Source organism: Protomyctophum parallelum (genome assembly GCF_964188405.1).
Source record: "Protomyctophum parallelum genome assembly, chromosome: 1".
NCBI lineage: Eukaryota > Metazoa > Chordata > Actinopteri > Myctophiformes > Myctophidae > Protomyctophum > Protomyctophum parallelum.
In genome coordinates, this window is record NC_139697.1 from 37,605,118 (window position 1) to 37,629,295 (window position 24,178).

At 46.7% G+C, this 24,178-nt stretch overlaps 1 protein-coding gene across 1 annotated transcript in view; it reads left to right on the plus strand.

Annotated features, from left to right (window-relative positions):
* hivep3a (HIVEP zinc finger 3a) overlaps positions 1 to 24,178 on the plus strand; it is a gene marked incomplete at its 3' end in the record, with an annotated part of 25,186 nt that extends 1,008 nt beyond the window's left edge. The window contains exons 2-14 of the mRNA XM_083779967.1: positions 1 to 246; positions 630 to 2,196; positions 3,252 to 3,772; positions 4,064 to 4,791; positions 5,194 to 5,326; positions 6,886 to 7,089; positions 7,499 to 7,664; positions 8,609 to 9,536; positions 9,868 to 9,985; positions 17,594 to 17,787; positions 18,602 to 19,227; positions 22,113 to 22,394; positions 23,738 to 24,178. The exon at positions 1 to 246 is cut by the window's left edge and continues 376 nt beyond it. Coding sequence (XP_083636093.1) covers positions 1 to 246; positions 630 to 2,196; positions 3,252 to 3,772; positions 4,064 to 4,791; positions 5,194 to 5,326; positions 6,886 to 7,089; positions 7,499 to 7,664; positions 8,609 to 9,536; positions 9,868 to 9,985; positions 17,594 to 17,787; positions 18,602 to 19,227; positions 22,113 to 22,394; positions 23,738 to 24,178 — 6,154 coding nt within the window. The remainder of the gene's footprint in view (positions 247 to 629; positions 2,197 to 3,251; positions 3,773 to 4,063; positions 4,792 to 5,193; positions 5,327 to 6,885; positions 7,090 to 7,498; positions 7,665 to 8,608; positions 9,537 to 9,867; positions 9,986 to 17,593; positions 17,788 to 18,601; positions 19,228 to 22,112; positions 22,395 to 23,737) is intronic.

Genomic DNA, 24,178 nt, shown 5'->3' on the forward strand with positions numbered 1-24,178 from the left:
CAAGTCCAAGCAGGAGCCTGGGTCCCAGGAGGGCGGTGGCACCCCAAAAGAGAAGCGGGAACGTAAGCCTCAGAGGCCCGGCAAATATGTGTGCACTTACTGCGGCCGGGCCTGCGCCAAGCCCAGCGTCCTGCAGAAACACATCCGCTCCCACACCGGGGAGCGCCCCTACCCCTGTGCCCCCTGCGGCTTCTCTTTTAAGACCAAGAGCAACCTGTACAAGCACCGCAAGTCGCACACCCACAGGTACAGTTAGGCCAGTCATAGTCATGACATAATGGTGTTATTACAATTATTGAAGATAATCGCAGTTATTTTGCATGATGGTCCATGCATTTGTTGCAAAAAAAAATCAGCATTTTATGAAAGTATACAATTATTCAATATGACCAAATGAGGCCATAGTATTATGAATTTATTATTGGTATGAACCATTTTCAGTAATTTCTTTGTATATTGCTTTGTCAGCCCTGTGCAACTTTTGTTTACAAAGCCTAAAAGCCAAACAGAAATGTACTCTTGATTTATTTCCCAATGTTCGCTGGCAAAAAACACAATTACCGGTAAATCATTAATTGCAATAGTTTGTATGACAATTAATCATCAGCTAAACAACTCCTACCCCACAGGGTGAAGGCGGGCCTGGCACTGGGAGAGCCCAGGTCTTTAGACGAGGCAGTCACAGAGTCAGAGGATGAAAGCAAACAGCTCTCATCAGCATCTAGCAACATGGAGAAACAAGGCAGCGTTGCCCCCGACAGGAGCCACGACACGGACACGCCTAAAGGTCCCTCGACAGCGACGGACGACTCTTACGCCGTGAAAAAGAGACTGGCCATGCGCTTGAGTCGGGGGAAACAGGGTCCTCTGGGCTCGTCTGACGAGAAGAGCTCATCGTTGGTTCTGGGGAGCAGGGGAAGCACGGAGTCCGGTTATTTCTCTCGCTCCGAAAGCACAGAGCAGTCGGGGGACAGCCCCCCCAACACGACGACAAGTGCCAAAAGCTACGCTGAGATCATCCTGGGGAAGTACGGGCGTCTGGGACAGCTGCACGCCAGGATGCAGAGGAACCAGAACGAGCATGCCTCCTCGGGTCAGGATGACAAAGTCGTCCCGTTTATGGTGCCCAAAAAACAGGTGATCGACCACATAACCAAGTTGATCACCATCAACGAGGCGGTGGTGGACACCAGTAAAATAGACAGTGTGAAACCGAGGAGATTCTCCCTCACCAGGAAGAGCAGCAACGAGTCGCAAAAGGGTTCCTCTGCGAAAGAACAGCCCGTCATCCACAGCCCCAAACCTGCGGATCCCGGCTACAAAAACAGCGGTTCCATCACCATGGGGGTTCCGTGTGAAAAGTTCCATCATCATCATCAGTCTGTGAACGTGGAGCCACCAACCAGCCACACATCCACTGCCCCTCTCTTGAGAAGTCACTCTATGCCCTCAGCCGCTTGTACGTTTGACCCCTCCGGTGGCAGCACTCGTAGGTTCCGCCTTAGCCAGTCGTTCGACGAGCAGCAGCCGTCCGCGACGCAGACGTCCCGTCGCTACGGGATGCTGAGGCGCCAGCCGGCGGTCGAAATCCCACTTGAACTGCCGAAGGAGGACTATACGAGTCCGCTGTACCACCATGCCACCGTGCCAGACCACAAGCAGAGTAAACCGCAGCCTTATGAGTGCGAGGCCTGCGGTACCGGATGCAAAGACTGGGACGGTTATAAGGCTCACAAGCAAAGGCTGTGTATAGCACAGCATCCCTTAGCCACGAGCGAGGTAGCAATCAGCCAAACAGACCCACGCCTCCTGCTCGCGAACCATCCGTCCAGACCGGCAGCTCTGGCAATGCGCAAGAGGAGGAAAGAGGAGAGTTTTGAATTCGACGACCCGTCCGTTCCTGTCGCCTCATGCTCGCCTACATCTGCCTCGTCCTCGGCAGTACAATGCCGGGATGAGAGTGTCGTAGTTAATGAAAGCCCCAAAAGACCCGCGGTGGTGCAAACCTTTTCTGTTATTCAACACACCAGCTCGTTTGAGAAGCAGGAGACGCTGCTGTGCAGCGAGCATCAAGGCACAGAGCTGGTGAAGAGCTCTCTGTGTCACGAGGACCACCAATCGCTACATCACCAGAAACAAAGCCAGCAGCCCACCAAGCCGCCACCCCGCAAGCTGGTACGCCAGCACAACGTGCAGGTAAGGCCTGTCACAATTATATTTGCATAATCTCCGTAAACATTTTCATGTTGAAAATGTTTCACATCAACGCGTTGTGTGCTTGTAAAAACAAGATTTTTAAACAAAATTATGTTTCTTTAGTATACAATTATTTCTTATGGCATATTTTTGTGTAGCACATTATTTATTTTAATGATTGGTATCGGTCATTGTCGGTCATATCTGACTGATGCAATAATTGTTCCTAAATGCCCAGAAATGTATTTTTTTAATGTTTCAGTCCAACAGAAAAACCTGATTAAAACATTCTTTCTTTGCCGGCTAGCAGTTAGCATTCCCAGGGCCACCATACGTGTTCACTTTAAGAGAATGAGTTCGCCCGCCTACCCCCCCCGCCCCGCCCCACACACACACTCACTACACACACTTAAGTATCATTAGCACAAGCACACATACACTGTTTACCTGTCGTCAGAAGCGTTTAGCTGTCGGGAGCGACGCAGTACAAAGTCACAAATTAGATCCGTATTTTGGATTGCTGCTTTAAAGGTATATTCAGTGATTTCACTTAATTCAAATATCACTTATTTTTTTGTTTTGTTGTGATAATCCTCCCTACTATAGAGTGTGCTGGCCATATAAGGAGTTCCTCCCTGTCCCCAGTTAACCCCTGGGGGTAAAAAAAAACGTTTTTGACTCTCTATCCTGATTGGACGAAAGGCTGGGTCCCACAGTCAAAAACGAAACCTAAGGTTTTTTGAGTGAAATCACTGAATATACCTTTAAACAGTGATCAGACTTTCCGTCCTATAGCTGGTGGTGACGGGGCATTGCCATCGCAACCAGACTAATGTTAAAAGCTGCCGTGGGGCTCAACCATTCATTATATACACGGAGTATACGTTGGGGTCCGTATATATACGGACCTGGCTGATAAGGTCCGCTAGCATCCCCTAGCAGTGGGTCTGTATATATACGGACCTAGCAGAAAAATAATTAAGTGTGAATTATTTCTATGACAATTAATCGCCAAGTAAAATGTCATGCTGGTTAATGACTGTCCCACGTCACAGGTTCCAGAAATCCTGGTGACAGAGGACTCAAACACCAACGCAGAGAGTCTGTCGGAGCAGCCGACCTCCGCGTCCAAACCGCCTTTGGAGAAACCCGACGAGTTCCAGTGGCCTCAGAGGAGCCCGACCCTCGCCCAGCTGCCCATCGAAAAGCTTCCCCCTAAAAAGAAGCGCTTACGCCTGGTCGAATTGGCGCAGTCCTCCGGAGAGTCCAGCTTTGAGTCCGTGTCCCTGCCCCCCCGCAGCCCCAGCCAGGAGGACAGCAGCGCGTCGTACGCCTCCAGCCGCTCCGCGTCCTTTGAAGATTCCAGCCGGGCGGACGCAGCAGTAGCCACCACGGCGATGGCGACAGCGACATCAGCGACACCGCTGAGGCGATCGAGGGCCCCGCACATGTTGACCGTCCCTGGGCTGCACCAACACAGGGAGATGAGGCGCTCCGCCTCGGAGCAGGCGCCGCACGACCCACCGCACGGCGGCGCCCTCACCGTGGAGGGCCGCAGCAAATCTTTCGACTACAGGTAGTTTTTTTGGTGACCACAATGTTAAGAATGTATAATTTCAAGTCTGGTCTCGACTCGACTCTGATGCTAGGTTATTGGTTTACCTAGCACCCTAGTTTCTTGAGGTACGTAAACACTGTCTCTCTGTACTTTATGTATATGATTACCTTGCTAATTGCTTATAAGTCACTCTGGATAAGAGATCTGCTAAATTGTAAATGTATAGTCTATTTTATACTTTTTTGGGGGGGTGTCATTTTGAATAATTTTGAAGTTTTTTAACATAAATGTTCTAAATTGTATCTGCAGCTGTCTGTCCCCTGAGCGCACCGCCGTGGGCTGGAGAGACAGGAGGAAATGCCTACTGATGAGACACAGTGCGGTGAGAGACGCGGAAGAGGTGGAGGAGGAGCCAATCAAACGTCCCGTCAGTCCTTTTCCCGACCCTGTGGACCACCCCGGCACGCCGCCCAGAGTGAGCTCCAGTCCCCGGCACTGTAGCACGTCCGCCAGCTCTCCGTTAACGGGCGACACGCTGCCGTATCATCCACACGCGTCGCCGTCGTGCCAAGAGCATTTCTCTCACTGGAAGATCGGTCAAAATATATTAGTGGGCAAAACTCCCGTCCATGAGCGGACTATCGGCCCTTCAAAGGAGGAGGCCCACGCGCCAGTCCCGGGCCCTTACCCTCCGCAGGGCCCGTCGGGAGCCGCCAGGGCTCACTACCTCACCGTGGCCACCGGACTGAAGCTGGAGATCCCCGCGCAGACGCAGACGTGCGCGAGCGAATATTCCGGAGTTCGAGCGCGAGCAGGTCCGTGTCACGCCGCGCCGCCGCCTCTCCCTCGCATCACGACCAGCCCGGAGGTGCTGCGACCCGCCCCGACGCCGCCGGTGGTGGCGGTGCGCCTCCATGCGGACACCCACACCCCAGCGTGTCCCATATACACCACCCTGTCGCAGCCGTCGCCTCCTGGGCTGCAGGAACCCGTGTGCTCCTCCCTGACGCACCACCTATCCGTCCCCATGGACCAAGGTTATTATAGTTTGGAATGTTTCATTTGTTTCTATTTCATTCATTCATTCATTCATTTTCGTCTTGACTTCATGGTTTCAATTTCAGTTTAGTTTTGAATTAGCTTTTAAAGTGGCTTTGCTAGTTTAGTTTTAGCTCTTTTTTGTGAGAAAAGGCTTCGTTTTAGTTTAGTTTGTATTAGTTTGAGTTTTGACTCAGCTTGGGTAAAAAAAAAAGAAAATAGATCTATTTATTTTTAAACCAACCATCACTTCCGGCACGGGCAGAAGTGACCCGTTTTTTTTTCTCGCAGATTTTGCTGGCACTGACGCCACCCCCGTTTCGAAAACACACATTATTACATATTATTGTTTTTTTCCAGTCAGTTTGCTAAACTGTTCGTATTTCCGTGTACACCGGCAGGGTTTCAGGCGTGGTCCGAGGAGGGTCCCAAGTCGTCGGGCTCGGGGGGCAACAAGAGGATGTTGTCTCCGTCCAACAGCATTGAGCTCCACCCCGAGACGCAGCAGCAGCAGAAACGGGTGAAGGAGGACGGGTAGGCCTTTTCTTCTGACCTGAGATCAGATTCTAAAAATGTCTTCTAAAGTTTTCTGAAAAAGCTATGTTTCTATGTCAGTGGTTCTTCGATTTTTCAAAAATAACAGACCTACAAGCTCGTAGTGCACCACTCGGTGGCGCGCTATGAGCTTGTAGATCTGCTATTTTTAAATAGCTAAAGCATAACGTAATGCTAACACCAAAAGGGGTTTGCCGTGTTGGAAAAAGGTATACTCACATTCTTTTACAAAGTATCAATACTGCAATATAGAAATACTCGTTAAGTAAAAGTCCGGCATTCAAGATGTACAAAAGTATTGGCTTTAAAATGTACCAACTACCAAAGGTAAAAGTATTCAAATGTTTTCAAATATATAAAAATCTTTTGAAAGTAGCAGATCTACAAGCTTACAATGTGTCGCAAAATCGGCATTTTGAAATGGCCGAAATTATAGGGTTGAAGTGGTTAATGTATGTTTTGTAATTATAATCAAAATCTTCAAAGTAACTATAAACTAATGTTTTCAGATAATTGTAGTGGAGTAAAAGTAGAATATTTGGATCCAAGATGTAGTGGAAGTAAAAGTAGCCTACTGAAGATTTTAAATACTCAATTAAAGTAAAAACACCTCAAAATAGTACTTGAGTAAATGTACTTACTTGACACCATCTGTATATTTAAGTCATTTGTCACATCTGCCCTGTGAAGTTTTTGTTTACAAAGCCTAAAGAGTCAAAGAGACATGTAGGGAGAACATGCCCAGGGAGAACCTGCCCAGGGAGGGCCTACCCAGGGAGGGCCTACCCAGGGAGGGCCTACCCAGGGAGGGCCTACCCAGGGAGAACATGCCCAGGGAGGGCCTATACCCAGGGAGGGCCTACCCAGGGAGGGCCTACCCAGGGAGGGCCTACCCAGGGAGGGCCTACCCAGGGAGGGCCTACCCAGGGAGAACATGCCCAGGGAGGGCCTATACCCAGGGAGGGCCTACCCAGGGAGGGCCTACCCAGGGAGAACATGCCCAGGGAGGGCCTACCCAGGGAGGGCCTGCCCAGGGAGGGCCTACCCAGGGAGGGCCTACCCAGGGAGAACATGCCCAGGGAGGGCCTACCCAGGGAGGGCCATACAGAAAGGAGGAGCTCCTTTCTGTATGGCCCTCCTTGCCTATAGCTTTGTGTGTGCGTGTGCACCCCATAGCGATGATTTGAATGGCTGAGCACACCGTAGCGATGATTTGATTGGCTGAGCACCCCGTAGCGATGATTTGATTAGCTGAGCAATGTACAGTACGTATTGAGGATAAAAAGTGAGGACAGAAAATTAAGGACGCCACAAGTGGTTAACCCTTGGGGTTGGGGGTTTAAGAGCTAATATTGGACTTGAGGATAAAAAGTGAGGACAGAAAGGAATGTGATGATGTATGATGATAAGAGCGCCTCACTTCACACGGGTGTGATTTATTAACAAAGAACCTTAACCTACGTTTGAATACCTATACCTAAAACACAATTTTCCATATGACAATTAACCGTCAACTGCAAATGTCCTGATGGTGACAGTCCTAAGGAAGGGGAGGATGGGGAGAGTGGCGAGGCGGCGGCAGATACATCCAAGAAGGAAGACCCGGGTTCGTGCATGGGACCCCCGCTGCTGAGTCTACAGGCCAACACCTGTCACAGCTGGTGCTACCTGAACTACGCCAAGCCAAACCCTTCTGCTGTGGACAAGTCTTCCGTTTATTCCTCCTGGTCCACTACCACCGGGTATGACTAGGGGCGTAACCATACATTTTAACAGCGACAATGATATGCATCACAACATAATGGTTGACGATACGTTACGTGGACGATATTTGTTCTTTTGTAGCGATATAGGATGGGCTAAGATAAGATTCAATGATTTGAAATGAATCCAGAGACTATTTAGTAAATAAAAATAAAATATTATATTTGTGTGAAAGATTATTTTAAGGGAAAAACACAAATTAATCACTGGCAAAATGAAATGATGAAATGATGAAAGTGAGAACAGAGGGAGAACCGTGGGTTGGATGGGCTCTTATATACTTATATATAGGAGGTGGCTTGAGTTAGAGGTAGCTGGATTGGAGGTGTGGTCCTGCTCCTGAACTTCAGCTATGAGCTCCATTAAATGCAATAACTGCCTCTATAGGTACGACCCCAACCCGCCCGGGATCTCCAGCAAGATGGCGCTGTCCCTCCTGCACTGCAAACAGAGGAGGCTCAGCCCTGCCATCTATACCATGTCACCCATGTCACCCACCATCGTTACCCAGCCAATGGAGCCAGAGGACAATCAACGGCCGAGCTCTACGGAGGTAATTATCGTGTAAATCAGTGGTTCTCAAACATTTCCATGTCCACGACCGACAAAATGAAAGTGTATTTGGCCGCAGACCATCAAAAGCTTCCAAATTACAAGCTCGTCAATGTGACATGGAGCAAAGCATTGTGAGCTTGTAGATCGATGTAAAAGCCAACGGTATAACTCCATGCATCCATGCGCACACGCACCTCTGGCCAATGGGATGGGACAGCAAGCAACGGCACGCCAACAGCATCCATGCACAGTCGCACAGAATCACCCACAACTTCTTTCATAATGTCGGGTCCGTCGCAACGAGTGGACAGTTTGAAAATGTGGGTCCTATGTGCATTATTAAGCCATTACCGTTGGTCTGGCTGGTTTTGTTTTGTCCAACACGATTACGTGAAACAGCATGGCTGTGCCTGCAGTAGGCTATACTAACCAAAACAAACACTACTTTTGTGTCGCACATGGAAAGCGACTGAACAACACCATGGATATAAAGACAGTTCCCCTGTGCTGCTGTGCACAGCGGAGATAATGCACAACTCCAGGTACGACCTACAAAACTGACTGAAACTGATCATTCACGACTGTAACTATCTCCAGTCCTGCAGTCCCGCAATGAGGGAGACATTCTTATTCTCTCACTAGTCCACTTCTCTACAATGCCATTCTAGCCTTAAAACCTACATTTATATGTTATTCAATATTTTACTTTAGCGCCAGTGTTCATTTTACTCTGAGTGTAAACATACATGTCATGCACTAAAGTAATAATAATAATATGTCGGGAAAACAAAGACGAGGGGACAACGGAGACAACGCCTCTTTCACCTGTGATGTGATCATTCCTTGTTCCATGACCATGTTCAATGAGAATCCCACTTCCCAATTTCTGTCTCCGCGCTGGAGCAGAGTTGGTGAATTTGTCTGTGTCTCTTTTGAGTGTAGGTGCACGTCTGGTCCTGTGAGCGAGGCCATATGCCAAGTGACGAGGGCCAGCAGTCTGAGCATTGTGAGCAACACCATGCACCAACCGACGAGGGCCTGCAGTCTACAAGAGGCCACACACCAACCGACGAGGGCCTGCAGTCTACGAGAGGCCACACACCAACAGACGAGGGCCTGCAGTCTATGAGAGGCCACACACCAACCGACGAGGGCCTGCAGTCTACGAGAGGCCACACACCAACCGACGAGGGCCTGCAGTCTACAAGAGGCCACACACCAACCGACGAGGGCCTGCAGTCTATGAGAGGCCACACACCAACCGACGAGGGCCTGCAGTCTATGAGAGGCCACACACCAACCGACGAGGGCCTGCAGTCTATGAGAGGCCACACACCAACCGACGAGGGCCTGCAGTCTACGAGAGGCCACACACCAACCGACGAGGGTTTGCGGTCTACAAGAGGCCACACACCAACCGACGAGGGTTTGCGGTCTACAAGAGGCCACACACCAACCGACGAGGGCCTGCAGTCTATGAGAGGCCACACACCAACCGACGAGGGCCTGCAGTCTACAAGAGGCCACACACCAACCGACGAGGGCCTGCAGTCTATGAGAGGCCACACACCAACCGACGAGGGTTTGCAGTCTACAAGAAGCCACACACCAACAGACGAGGGCCTGCGGTCTACAAGAGGCCACACACCAACCGACGAGGGTTTTCAGTCTACAAGAGGCCACACACCAACCGACGAGGGTTTGCGGTCTACAAGAGGCCACACACCAACCGACGAGGGTTTGCGGTCTACAAGAGGCCACACACCAACAGACGAGGGTTTGCGGTCTACAAGAGGCCACACACCAACCGACGAGGGTTTGCAGTCTACAAGAGGCCACACACCAACCGACGAGGGCCGACAGTCTGCAGGTAGTGGTGGATTAAGTACTCAACCCCTGTTGCTCTGTCAAATCTGTAAATGTGAGTTAGCCCATTTAGACCAGGAACACTTGTTAGACATTTCAAGCTGGGAACACCTGTGTGTAGTTGTTGCTATATACAGTAATAGCAACATAATACCTTACCTTCTGTCACTGAGCATCATGAAGCTACCCCATCATGAAGGGCCCACCCACCACCAACATTATGAAAATCACATGATTGTCCGGGTGAAAATCACCTGGATTTAGTGTTCTATAGGATTAAATTCGAATCAGTGCTCCAGTAAATGTACTTTGTTACTGTAAACCACTGTCTGCAGGACAGAGCAGGTCAAACTCACATGAGAAGGAGGAGGAGAAGAAGGAGGGATCTGGGGAGGGGGTGCAGACGTGGCCTAAACACCAGCCCCAGCCACCAGTTAGCATCTATGCCAGACGGTAGGTACGGTAGGTGACTCAACCACTGTGTTAGCACTGTAAGAAACGTTTAGATCATTGCTGCCGGTCAGAAACCTCTCATTTCCATATTTTATGTTATTATTATTATTAATAATTATAATTATTATTAATTATTAATTATGTTATTTATGTAATTTAATGCCCTATAGCTCAGCGGTTTTCAACCAGTGGTCCGGGGACCACCAGTGGTCCTTGAAGGCGTTCCAGGTGGTCCTCAGCTAAATGGTGGAAAGTTGATGACAAAATTGACCCTGATAGATGTCTAAAGGGTCCATTTGGTTTCATTTTACGCTCTCAAGAGTTAAATTATTGTTAAACATCTGCATTACTTAATTTACAAGAACTGTATGTAGAATATTTTATATTTTGATTGTTTGTGTGGACAAAATCTTATCAAACGTCTTGGGTCAAATGATGGTCCGTGGCTCAAATTCAGAATAAATAATGGACGGCTTGATATGAAAAGGGATAAGAAAACACTGCCTTATTTGATCATACTACAGTGTCACACAAAAGCATCAAAAGTAGTAGATCTACAAGTTACACACGCCGCATTTTTATCTGCTACTTTTGCCCTTTCTGAATTTGAATCCTAAATAGTAACAGTTTTGGACATATGAGGAATCAGGATTCCCACCCGATAGAGAAGACGTGTACAATAGTCCATGTGTTGCAGAGCACTGAAGTCCTCCTGGTGTCAGAGCCACGTATGTCCCCTGGGCCATAGAGACATTTATATTCCAAAATCCCATCGATTTTATTTTTCTCCTTTCTTTGATATTATGACTTAATATAAGAACTGTGTTCCAAAATGTAGATACATTTATCCAAAGAGGCTTCAACCAATTAAACCCTGCATGGCTGACCGGAGGGCTCTATGCTAGATGAGAGTGTTCTCCGTTTTCTGTTATTTGGGGGAAAGTTGTACGTGAAAATAGCAGAATGCGTCACGTTGCGACGCGTTGCGATGCTATTGTCTGTGAAAGCTTTCCCCACAATATATGGCTGCAGGGGTTTATGTCGTTAAAATGCAAGACCGCTTAGAAAATACAGACTTATAACAAAATATCGATTATGTATCGATTATAACAAAATATCATAATAAATTGGAACAGAATGATACCTCTCTGAGAGCATGCCTTGATTTTATTTTCTTTTCTTTTTGAGGATCACTACACCCGGCTGTAATGTATTGGGATAGTGGGATACATGTTCGTTAAACATGAGTTTTGATAACGGAGAATCCACAGCACTTCCTCTAATGTTTTCTTATATTATTAGATTAACTTTTTGCTGTCATATGAATGCTGTTAAAATAAATACTGCCCCGTGAGGTATGAAACAATTTGCGATACAGCATATAGTCCAGAGCGTAGGGGAGTCCTTGTGCGTCTGTCTACATGCGTCGGCAACGCATTTGGCGTCGAGCACATAAGCTTCACAGCTTATGCATGCACTGTACTGTATGTACCTCGTTGCCTATGGTGCTATAGTCCTGCGTCTGTTGTGGAAACTGTGCGCGGTTGAGGGCCAAGGGCCCGCCGTCTGAGCCAACAGAGGCCGTCTGTTGATACCTGGCTTGATACCTGGCTTCCTCTGCCCCTGTGGACACCTCATTTACACAAGGCACTGTCCACACTGGTTGAAACACATTATATTCTACATCAAACATTGGGACACACGCAGTGAAGGAGCCCAGCATTTATATCATCTTTTCATTTGTCACATGTTTATGTGAGTCTTTATTGCGACCAAAGGTCGCAGTTAACTATGGAATCGTGCATTTCCTGGTTGGTCGGGGTGAGAGAGAGCAGTAGAGCACGTGACATCATCAGGGATGGAGCACGTGACGTCATGTGACATCATCAGGGATGGAGCACGTGACATCACGTTGACATCATCAGGGATGGAGATCCCTGATGTCATCAATATTAAGCCCATATGGAGATCCCTGATGTCATCAATATTGGCCAGCAACTCTACATCTTACCTGACCTCAAACCACTAGATCTCCATATATGGAGCTGACCTGTTCTGACATTCCATATGTTGATCCTTCCCCATCCATCCTTCCTCTTCGATGTCTCCCTTTTGACTGATACCTTTCCATTTAAACTCTAGACGGGCCTGCCCCAAAGTTATTAGTGCAGCCACACCTGGCAGAACTAGAGAATTAAGATTTAGAGAGTGAACACACAGAACAGAACGGATGTTGTGGGCGTCAATCTTTTTATGCTAATAAATAGCATCAATGCTAGCGAGCTAAATTATAGCCATCCTTGCTCTAGAAAGTGCCAATGTTTCCATCTAGAAAACGCACGTTTTATCCAAACCACGGAGAGCTCCGCAGATTAGGAGTTATTCAGATTTTTAGTCAGCCTGTATAATGGGATGCGGACGGCAGCGTGGTTGCGCAACCCGGTCTAGGATCGCTAAAGAAGGAATGACCAAGCCAAAATAATAATGAAAAAATAGAAATCAGCGATCCGGTTTGATATCAATAATAAAGCTTATCTGACGGATCAATCCGCCAGGAGTGTTGCGTCACAAGCAGAAAGAAAACGTTAAACAAAGCAAAACTGCCTCATCAAAGTTAGTAAAATTGTGACTTTATTGTCAATTACTTGCATGAGACTGTGATAGGTGGTGGAGTTAGCCATAAAGTAGTTTTTTGCCACTCGTAGGCGTAACTTCTGCATAACTTCTGGGTATGATGATGATGATGATGATGTCACACGTACTATTCGTCTCTAAATCCGGCTGTACATATAGGCCTACTGTATTGTTGCTTCAAATTTTGCATTGATACTCTGTAGCGGCCGTGTGGAATGTCCCTCTTTGCTCCCTGTAGCCGGCGGTCCTCTACACACAGAAAATAAACAGCCCACTGGATGTTTTATTTGACCTTTCTTTATGCAGGAAAAATCCAATTGAGATGCAAGATCTTTTTACCTGCTCTGTTTACAAATATCACAGGCTTTTTACTGCATTGCACCGAGCTGAATTAAACAAGATAATTACCAAAAACACACATACGTTGGGGGAGTCTCCAAGCTCCGCTCCATCCGTTGTTCCATTCACTCACTTCTCCTTCCGGTCTGTGTCGAGCACTTACACTCCAAAATAGAACCAGGCTCTGAAAAACAAATTGGCCGGTTTTAAGCTTCCACTTGATGTCTCCAGTATGGCTACTACTAACAGACAACGGTTGCTTTTGATTGACGTGTGGTGCTTTCAGTTTGTCAGGGTCTTGATTATTTAATCAAAACTTGTAACATGAGAGAATATGTCTCGTCTCAGCAGCTCCATAGCAGCCCTGGCTGACTAGCAGCTTGATTCCCACGGTCAACTCAAAGAGGGCGCTGATCTTTGCACCCAAAATGTGCTTATTTTTAGACCAGTCTGGAATCGGTGAATGTTCCAGTTCCAATTACGAAAAACATGAAACCCGCCGAAAAGAAAACGCCTCAAAAATACTAGAGGCGGGCTTTAATGTCCTGGAGTTTAGACGTGACGCTTGTTTGATAACGTTTCAAAACATTTGAGTGACCCTGTGTGCTGACTGTGACGCGCCATCTGTGCGCCGGATTTAGGTTGGGGAGCATGTCTGTGAACGAGTCCCCCGCCGAGAGTCCCGTCCGTCCGCGTTCGTCACAGCCGTCCCCTAACAGTGAGTCGATGTTCGTCACGCAGTGTCCCCAACAGCGAGTGAGTCATCTTCACGCCTCAGTTCTCACTTTCCGTCACCTTCTGTTCAATCTGTTCAGGGGACAATAAAGAGGCAACAAGGTGTTTCAACGCTGGCCTTTCATCATAGACCACGTGGCGCCAAAGATCACAGGCATGAAGTACCAATACAGAATGACTTTCAACCCGGCATCCCTATTTTGGATGTGTCATAATATTATATTTTTTACAGTAATAGCATGCTAACTTTCTAGGAAAAGAAAGGTTTCTGTCCACAGCCCAACTATGAGACACAGACAGAGTAAATAAAATTCTACCATAATTATTATAATGAGCATTCAATTCATACTCCAGTTTTAGGTGATACGTTGACCAACGAAACGGTGGTTAGTAAAAACAGAGAGTAGGTGAGCAGTTCAGGTGAGTAGGTTGACCAGTCCAGATCCAAACTGTTCATTCGAGGTACAGAAGTATTGCTTGTGTGGGACAAGTGGGACGGGACGTGGTTAGCAACTTATTATTTACGTTAAAATGCCTCATATTCAACTATAGGCCTAATATTGCCTATCATGTTGTTATTAAACCCCTCTGGCATCTCACATTTTGTTTTAAAATTAAAAAAAATGGTCATGGGTGGTATGGCCGACTTGGTACTGTAGCCTAGGGGATATTTCTCATGTTATTTTAACAGGCTTAAAAACACATTTTGCAGGAAAAGAGACAATGAGGGAGCTTTACAAGTCAAGTATTAGGGGACTATTAGGGCATTTGAACACTGATGCCTGCCAATCACAATGTGGGACAGGGTTTCAATTTGTGCGAGGCCTGAAAAGTCTTGGAAATGAGGGACTGTCCCATGCAAACGCAAAGGGGGACATCTGGTACCCTTTGACTCACCGGGCGGTCAGAGTGTGAATAGGCCTTTAGTGAGGACCAATTATATGGAGAGGTTGAATATGGCTGAAGTGGTCGTTTAAATGGTCAAACTTTGTATTTTCTGTTAACAGTGTGATAAGAGTGATAACATGTGCTTTAGAGACTGTATTTGCACGCGCATGGCTACAGGTGTGCCTTGAGGTTTTATCCTTTGGTGTACATTAGGCACAAGAAATTATCAAAGCGCTGTCACAGAGCTTTGCGTGAAGGGCCCATTCATTCTGCCCCGGCACTTCTGATGATAAATCTACTGCGTGATTTGTGAATGGCTCTTGCATTAGAGGCCGTGTGACCACAGCTGTTCCTTGAATATATCATCGCTGTCGGGTTGAAACCATGTATGTCCAAAACTGATACTTTTCAGTAAAAGGAAAAAAAAAAGAAACCAGCGTTCCAATGGATGCAGTTATTAGTCACGAGCTCTTGTTAATTGTTACAAAAATAAAAAAATAACCCATAGACACACTTAACAGCTGTCACTTTAACTTTAAATTATTTTCAAAAATAGCAGATCCAAAAGCTCATGTAGAACGGCTAATTTTGCTACCCAAACTTGTATGACAAAGTGTGGCATTCATTTACGGGAAGAAAAAACATAAAAAGTTGAAATATGGAGATATAAGGTTTCTGCCCGTCATCTTAATATGTCAGTAAAGTGTGTGCAAACATGTCAGCAGGGGGAACGTGTGTAACATTTCTCTTTGCTCAGCGCCCGCGTTAAAAAACATGAAAGAAGCCTTGCAAATAAATGCCACCGTTCATAAGATATACCAACCTGCCCCTTGGTTTATTCAGCCCATAAAGCAAGAAGTCAAAATAGAAAGGAAAAGCAACACATTATAATGGTAATGATTGTTTGCCGAAGGAATTTTGTTTTCATTTCCCGTGTTTTTCATGCTTAATTTGGACCAGCAGCTGCTGGCTTGCTCATGGGCACAGGCAGGGTTTCCCTCCGCTGTTTTTATTGGCCGGCTGCAGTGCCGCGGGCTCCCCTTGTTTGCAGTCGGTGGGAAAAAGTAACGAAAGTACTTTTTATCGAGTACTGTACTCACATACAATGTTGTGGCACTTTTACTTGGTTTGAATACCGGTCATGTCTGTTTTCAGTTTTTTACTCCACTATACAATTAATTTAAAACTTTGAAAACAGTAACTAGTGACTTTGCAGTTTTAGATTATTATTAGAAAACATACTTTAACCAATTTAGCCATATTTTATACTTCATCGTTTTGACAACACAGTTTTGACAACGTTTGAAAATATTTTGTACTTGTACTACTTGTACTACTTATGTTGATGCCAATACAGGCCTTTATAACGTGCAACAGAGTATTTCTATATTGTGGTATTGCTACTTTTACTTATATTCAGAGTTCTTTCACCACTCTTGTTTGGAAGGGGTGGTGGATGTTAGTGGGGAAGGGTGGGCTGCAGGGTGGGGGTCTCTGGCTTTTTGGCTTATGAAAGCCCCTCTGTTGGAGCTGTGAAGTGAAGTGGGGGGCTTTTGCTCAGGGACCCTCGGTACACAACCCCAACACCTACGGGTGGAGCCCCTCCAACACCCCCCAACCTCCCCCCAACCCGGGCCGGCTGCCACAGTGTGAGCTCACTGTGTGTGTGTAGTAAAAAAATAAAAAATAAATGTCGCTAGTCGGGGTGGAAACCACGTATGTCCAAAAGTGTTACTTTTCAGAAAATGGGAACCTGTGTTCCAATGGAGCTAATGGAGTTGTGATTTAGTCACAAGGTTCGATATTTATAAAACCTTAACCACTTTCACTTTCTCACTTAAGGAATGATTACAAATGGCAGATCTACTGTACAAGCTCAACACATGCACCTGTATTATGAACTTGTAGATCTGCTGTTTTTGCTACATTTGCGTGACACTGTGGTTATGAGAGTGTGACAAAGTAGCGTTCATTTTACGAAAAGACATACAAAGTTGGAAACGTGGACATACGAGGTTACCGACTGTCTGTTGGTAAACAGACAGTCGCTGGATGAATGAAGATGCTTAAAAGCCTCTCACAGGTGCCGCGGGGCACGCTTGGCGTCGGATCGCGTTACACTCGTATCGATCGCAGCTAAGGTTGCTTCGAGGGCCGGCGTCAATAGACAGCTGTCGCTGAAACATGCCAAGGCTGATAGCAAAGAGATGACATGTGTTGTATGTGATATAAAGACCATAGGGCTTATAAGTCCACACCGTTCTTTTGCTGCACAGCTCATGCACTTCACCTGCTTTCAAATCAAATTTGCCTCATGGTGGTGCTATAAGAGGGTCCTTCACGTTTTGGCCTATCACTCTATCCTGCAAATTATTTGACTTATGAAGACAACCGGAGGAGAACTGCAGTGTGCTCTGAGAAGCACACCTTTCTAGATTAACATGCACCTTGTGTCTAATCTCATGTACAGTACACGTACACCTGCTGCTTGTTTTATGCCATGCGTAGGAATCTACATGTACATATCTTTCCTTCCTCTCCCCGTCTGTCCAGTTTATCCCCCTGCCCACCCGATCTCACCCAAACACAGTGAAATAACACAGATTGGCAATTCTGGTAAATGGTAAATTTATATAGCGCCTTTATCCAAGGCGCTTTACATAGATTGTGCATCATTACAGTCACTGATTCACGTTCATACGCCGATGACCATGCAAGGCACCAACCAGCACATCAGGAGCATTTAGGGGCTCAGTGTCTTGCTCAAGGACACTTCGACACTAACACTGGAGGAGCCTGGGTTCAAGCTGGCAACCTTGAGGTTGCCATCCAGCCACTCTACCCCTGAGCCACCGCCACCCCCTACATAAACTACTAGAAAACGCCAAAATCTGTCACAGTGTTTGGGTGAGATCGGGCTCGGCTTGCATACCTCAAAATTGTACTTAACAAGTACAGTACTTATAAGCAAATGTATAGTTGATTCTGGTGTCCCTTCTCAATGGGCCACAGATCCAGTGAGAGCTATGGCTGCGTGTGCGGCCGCCGAGGGGGGAAGTCGTGCGAGTGTGAGGATGTGGAGGAGGAGTGTGGATCGCCGTTGGACTGCGAGTGCCCCGGCGCGCTGCGCAAACACACCTGCCTGCCCGCTCCATACTCCACACCCTGCATCTGCAAGCTCTGCACTTCTGCAGTCAACACCCAAGGTAAGGAAGGACGGACGGACGGACGGAAGGACGGAAGCAGCAGCAGCAGCACACTGGGACACTGTGAGCCACTTTTAACCACTTAAACCTCCTGTAGTCCTACGAGAACTGGACTTGAGATACAGCTGAATCTTTGTCCCCAATTTCTTCTGTCAAATTCTATTAGAAATCTGTTCGGCAAAAATAGCCGATCTACAAGCTCACAATGTGTAGATCTTCACATACTAGAGCATGTCTGAAATAAGTGTCAGAGGTGAAATATGAAATAAATGCTTAAACATGTAGCTATAGGTGTAATGTTAGAGACCACAGAAGTGAACCTTTCAAGCCTGTTTTCTCAACTCACTGTTTTCTGCAAGACATTACTCTATAAGCCATATCTCCAAAACTGGTGGGTCAAACTGAACAACCAATAGGTCAATTTGATGCTATGATTCCCTGCTTTCATGACATGAAGAAACGAAAATTCAAAAAAAAATCCAATGGCAGTCCCTCAGTCAAATTTAGTCACATATGCTAGGTTCAATGTACCAGGTATCCTATAGTTTCAAATGCTCAGATTTTTTTTTTTTGTATATTGTTGTAGACTGGTGCTAGGTTATTGTTTACCTGTGATCCTAGATTAACTGAGGCACTACGCTGTCTCTCTTTGATGTGTACTGTTTATTTTGCTCATTGTAAGTCGCTCTGGATAATATCGTCTGCTAAATTCCTAAATTGTAAATTATAGCAGAGACGTATTGATGATCAGGTTCATCTGCTAGAAGCGGTCACCGATTCCAGACGTTGTTTATTTATTTTCAACGTCCCACAGGAGTGTGCGAAGAACGTTCAGCTTGTCCGGACGATCAAAGAGATCTTCCGCACCCGGAACCACACGACAGCAGGCACCCTGCTGGGGATGAGGAGAACACGCAGGGCGATGAGGAGGACAGGGGGCAGACGACCACCTCCTCTCCTCCTCAGCACCCAACCCATCCAGACTGTAACGCGCTCCAACTGGGGGCTCCGAAGTGCACGGTTGCCTCGGCCGGCGCCCGACGTGGCCTGTTTTCCCATCCACGATTCGACCCCTCTGCATTGACGACCTCGAGGGGCTCCTCCTCCTCTCCCTCTGCACCGTCCTCTCCCTCGACACCCTCCTTACCCCGCCACCAGCCCCTTGACGACCCCACGCCTCTGAGGGCGGAGCCGTCTCCTCCGCGAAACCTCCCATCTCCCGCACCGCACCCATCATCGCCCGGTCGCTTGTCTCCGTCTTCTTGCCACGCCTCCTCCTCACCCGTGGGACGGGGGGTGTCCACGCGAGTGTCCCCTAGGCGTGACATCCAGTTCCAAGGAGCCCCCGCTGCCACCCTGGCAGTCTGGCAGTCCAGAGACGCACATGCGACCGAGCCTAGAGACAGACGTTCAGCTATGCCGACGTCCAAGGCAAGGCTGGTGAGTGCTGCGTTTTCCATAATCAACACTTAGCCCACTAGCATTTCTTTTTTAATTAGGATCTAATACACGCTACATTTTTCCCATTTGAGCTCTTATTTTGAAAAGCCACATTTCCAGTCTACCGGAAGTAGTATTATCCTAGTAAGCTCAACGGAGCCTGGACAGGCCTTAACCCATTCTGAACGGGAACCCATTTTGGTGTCAGCATCATGTTATGCTTTAACTATTGAAAAATAGCAGATCTACAAGCTCATATCGCGCCACCGAGTGGCTTGAATAAATCCAATTTACAATATTTTACTTCTATTGCACTACATCTCGGATCCAGACTTTAGTTACTAGTTGTTATTATTACAAAGCATACACATACCACTTAAGCCTTAAATACATTTTGGCCATTTGAAAACAGCATATCTACAAGCTCACAATGTGTCGCAGTGGCTATTACAAGCAGGGGCTAGTTTTTATACAGTTGAAAACTTTAAGTGAGATATTCTTCAGAATGACTACTTTTAGGTACTTAGGTACATGTTGAATTCCAGACTTTTACTTGTAACAGAGCAGTTCTATATTGCAGTATTGATAGTTTTAAGTATAACCTTAGGGTACTTTTTCCGCCACTGGAGAACATACAGGCAGATAAAGTTGAAGTGGATGAAAGCAAGTTCTGATTTAGTAAAATGTTGGAACTACCTCCAACCAGACAAGGCCCAGTGATATGTGCCCCCCAATCCCCCAAGGGGGACCCAGACCCCTGATTGGGAAACACTGGTTCAAACCATAGCAGAACCCTCAAGCCACGAAAAGACATTCTTTTTTTAAATAGGTAGGCCAAAGTGAGATATTCACCAACTTTGTTTTCGTCACACACATGTGGTTCCAATCGTTGCTATTTAACGATACTTCTGCCCCTCGTTTTATCACCCGGCTGCCCAGAAAAAACACGCTGTGTCTATTTGAGATCGCTCGCACGTTTATTTTAAGACCTCCATGCTGAAGCGATATAAAAGTGGACGGGGTGGCTTTCCTTCCTTTTCCAATAAAGGTGTGACTTAAAAAAAAATAACCTCCCAGTCTGCTGTAGGGTATCTATATTTGTTTTTTCAATGTTGACTTACTGGGATTTGACTTATTCACCACACAAGATTAGCTTTGTGAGCCAAAAGCGAAACGTATTTAAAATGCCAGGACTTTAAACCGACAGGGTCACACAGGTGGGTGGAGAGGCATGGTTAGCAAATGCCACAATGTAACCGCCATTAATTATACGCATAACAAATACTACATACGCACCATAACCCATTCTGACCTGAGATCAGATTCATACGAGGTTTCCACTGGACACACACTGGTCTGATTGACCCATTCTGACCTGAGATCAGATTCTAGAAATGTCAGTCGCTCTTCGATTTTTCAAAAATAGCAGACCTACAAGCTCGTATCGCGCCACTCGGTGGCGCGATATGAGCTTGTAGATCTGCTATTTTTCAATAGCTAAAGCATAACATGATGCTGACACCAAAATGGGTGCCCGTTCAGAATGGGATAACAGGCTCAGAGACCAAAATACATGTGAGAAATGATCTCTCCGTGACAGCTTATGAAGAAAACATATTATAGATGAAACTCCAGCACACTGACTCCTTACAAAATCCAAATATAATTCCTAGAATACATGTTGGTTATGGCCAGTTCAGGGAGGTGCATGCTCCCTGTAAAGTGTGGAGCAACTTAAGAAAACTTAAGACATATGTGTGCAACCAGTGGTGTAAAGTAACTAAGTATTCAAGTAAAGTACTTAAGTACAATTTTGAGGTACTTCTACTTTACTTTAAAGTATTTCCAATTTGTAATCTACTGTAATTCTACTCCGCTGCATCTCTGATGAAAATATTGTACTTTTATTCGGCTAATGACTAAGACTAAAAGACTAAGCTTTTGATATTTAGTCGACTAAGACTAGACTAAGACTAAGATTTCAGATGACTAAAACAGGACTAAAACTAAAAGTGTGTTATTCAAAAGACTAAGAGTAACACTGTAGTGATGCACTTTCATTTGTGTATTTATGGTATGGTATTTGTGCAGGGTGTTTAGGTTTAGGTTTTTTACTTTAGTGGTTTTGTATTTGTGATTGATAATAAGATTTTAGGAGGGGTGAACTATCCCATTAAACCCTATACTTGACTGCATTGATGGCATACATTTATACAATAATGGCAGAAAAAGGCTGAGAATGAATCACAGTGCTACGGTTTCAACGTATTATTACCGACGCAAGCAGAGCGCGCAAGTAATAGTTTCGCCCGGTACTCGTATGCACCGTCCCAGCCAACCCGCCACTTTTGATGCGTATGCACCGTCCCAGCAAATTGTGCCTGATTTGCTGGGACCAGATTACATGGTGTGTATATGTATAACTAGCTCTCAATGATGACGTAAGAAATATGTGGATTAAAGGACCCAATGCCAGAGTGTAATTGGTTTTCGATGGTGACGTAATGACGATATGTTTTAGAGTTGGGAAGATTAAAGGTAATGCTCCTGTGTATACATGTATGTAATCTGGCACCACTGCCGTATCAGGAACAATTTGCTGGGACGGTGCATTACGCATCAAAAGTGGCGGGTTGGCTTGGACAGTGCATACGGCGCAAAGTAACCCCAGTATACCTGCTAATCAACTTACAAATTACATATACATAGTATATGTATAACTAGCTCTCAATGATGACGTAAGAAATATGTGGATTAAAGGACCCAATGCCAGAGTGTAATTGGTTGGCCATTCATGGCCTACTAGTGTGCAACAAGCAAGTACAGTATGCACTCGACAGAGTGCAGTTCTAGTTATATATTTTTTTCTCTCCTATTTCTTCTAGCAGAGGGCCGCGCCCGTCCTCTCGCCCCGCGACTCGCCCCCCAAAGTCCTGAGCCACCTGCCTCTGCACTCCCAGCATCCCGCCCACTCCCCCAGCCTCATGATCCCCATCGGGGGGATCCACATGGTCCAGCCCTGCTCCACCGCCCCTCTGTACACCCTGGTGACCAAAAGACCCCCGCCGACCCCCGTGCCAGTCCCCCGCCCCTCCTCAACAACTCCGCCACACCAGGAGGGAGGGACGGAGGAGGGTTCCTGGAACGCCAGCAGGCGCCCGAGCCCGGTGCCAGAGGGGGAGAGGAGGAAGAGGAGGAGGAGGAGGGGGAGGGGGCGGAGGGGGGCGGCTGCGTTGCTGCAGCAGCGAGAGCCGGTGGTGGAGGAGGAGGAAGGCACACACCACCAACACAGGGTGAGCAGGGAGGCTTCATTACGTATTATCTGGAAAAGTATTGGCTTTAAAATGTACTTAGTTAAAGATGGAGTGCCGTGATTTAAAAAAACATGATCATCAGGTATTATTATAATTATATAAGGAGGAAGATTTTTTTTTTGTATATTAAGATTAAGATTAAGAAGTCGTTTTTATGTTGACCAGTTCATTAAGTATGCCTGGTTTGCCTGGTGGGTGGTGATGGGTGGTGATCCACCTGAACTGAAGCCGCACCCACAGCTGTTGTTGTATAAAGGGGGAGGGGTTAGGGGAGTGGATGATATTATGATGTCACCTATCTCAGTTTTTTCTTTTCATTTGGCATGTTTGAATGTGGTTTCAGCCAGGAAGACATTTTCAAATGGCTAACTAAAGTTTTCAAATAAATGTAGTGGAGTAAAAGTATAATATGTGGATCTGAGATGGTGTTGTATTGGAAATTGTAAAAAAAAAAGTAAAGTACAAATCAAATCAAATCAAACTTTATTTCTAGAGCACATTTACAAAGATCGGAAGGTCAACCAAAGTGCTGCACACGATCATGAGGCAAACATACAATCAACACAAGTAGCAAAATCAAAGCAACACAAACACAGGTTAATTAGGTCAAACATTGAAAGCCAGGGAGAAGAGATGGGTTTTAAGTAAAGACTTAAAGGCCTCTAAGGAGTGAGCAGACTTGATATGAAGGGGGTTCCAGAGTTCCAGAGTTTGTGGCCGGCCACTGAAAAGGCACCTCTGGACCTGTAATTAGAATTGGGCACAGTCAGGAGCCGCTGGTCGGCTGACCACAGGGCCCTGGATGGGGTGTAAGGGTCCATGAGTACCGATAGATACAGGGGGGCCAAACCGTTTAGGGTTTTAAAAACAAATAATAGAATATTGAAGTCAATTCTAAATTTAACGGGAAGCCAGTGGAGGGAGGCAAGGACAGGAGTGATATGATCACGCCTCCTCGTACCAGTGAGTAGGCGAGCGGCGGCATTTTGGACAAGCTGCAGACGTCTGAGGATGGACTGGTCCATGCCTACATATAGCGCATTACAATAATTGAGCCGCGATGAGATAAAGGCGTGGATGACACAAATACCTCCAAATTGTAGTAAATGTATTTTTAGTTATACTTTCCAGTTTCCACCATGCACTGCAATGTCGTATGTCTACAACATTCTAAATTGTCATGTGATCTGTACCAGCCCTGCGAGGGGACGACGACAGATCGCTCCCAGGGGAAGAAGAACACCGGCGGCAGGCACAGCAGCCCAACATCATCGGGGCCAGCGGGCGAGGGCAGGAGGAGGCCGGCATCCGCTGCGCTCCGGTGCCAACGAGACCCTCTCAAAGAGCCGCGTCTGCCCGGGAGGGAAGAAGAAGAAACCGCCTCGTCGCCGTTGCTGTCATCACCAGAGCCGTCCGGAGGAGAGCCGAGGAACGAGAGCAAAACCATGCCGCCCGCCGGCTGCCACTGTCACCGCTCCTCCTCCTCGCCAGACCGCCACTGCTGCTCGCGGTCGGATGCCAAGGCGGGCACTCTGTGTCAAGCGGCTACAGATGCACACTTTACAAAGAGGGCCGTTCAGGCCCAGACTGGAGCAGCTGGCCCCAAGAAGGCTCCTTCCTCCCACTCACACCGCTGA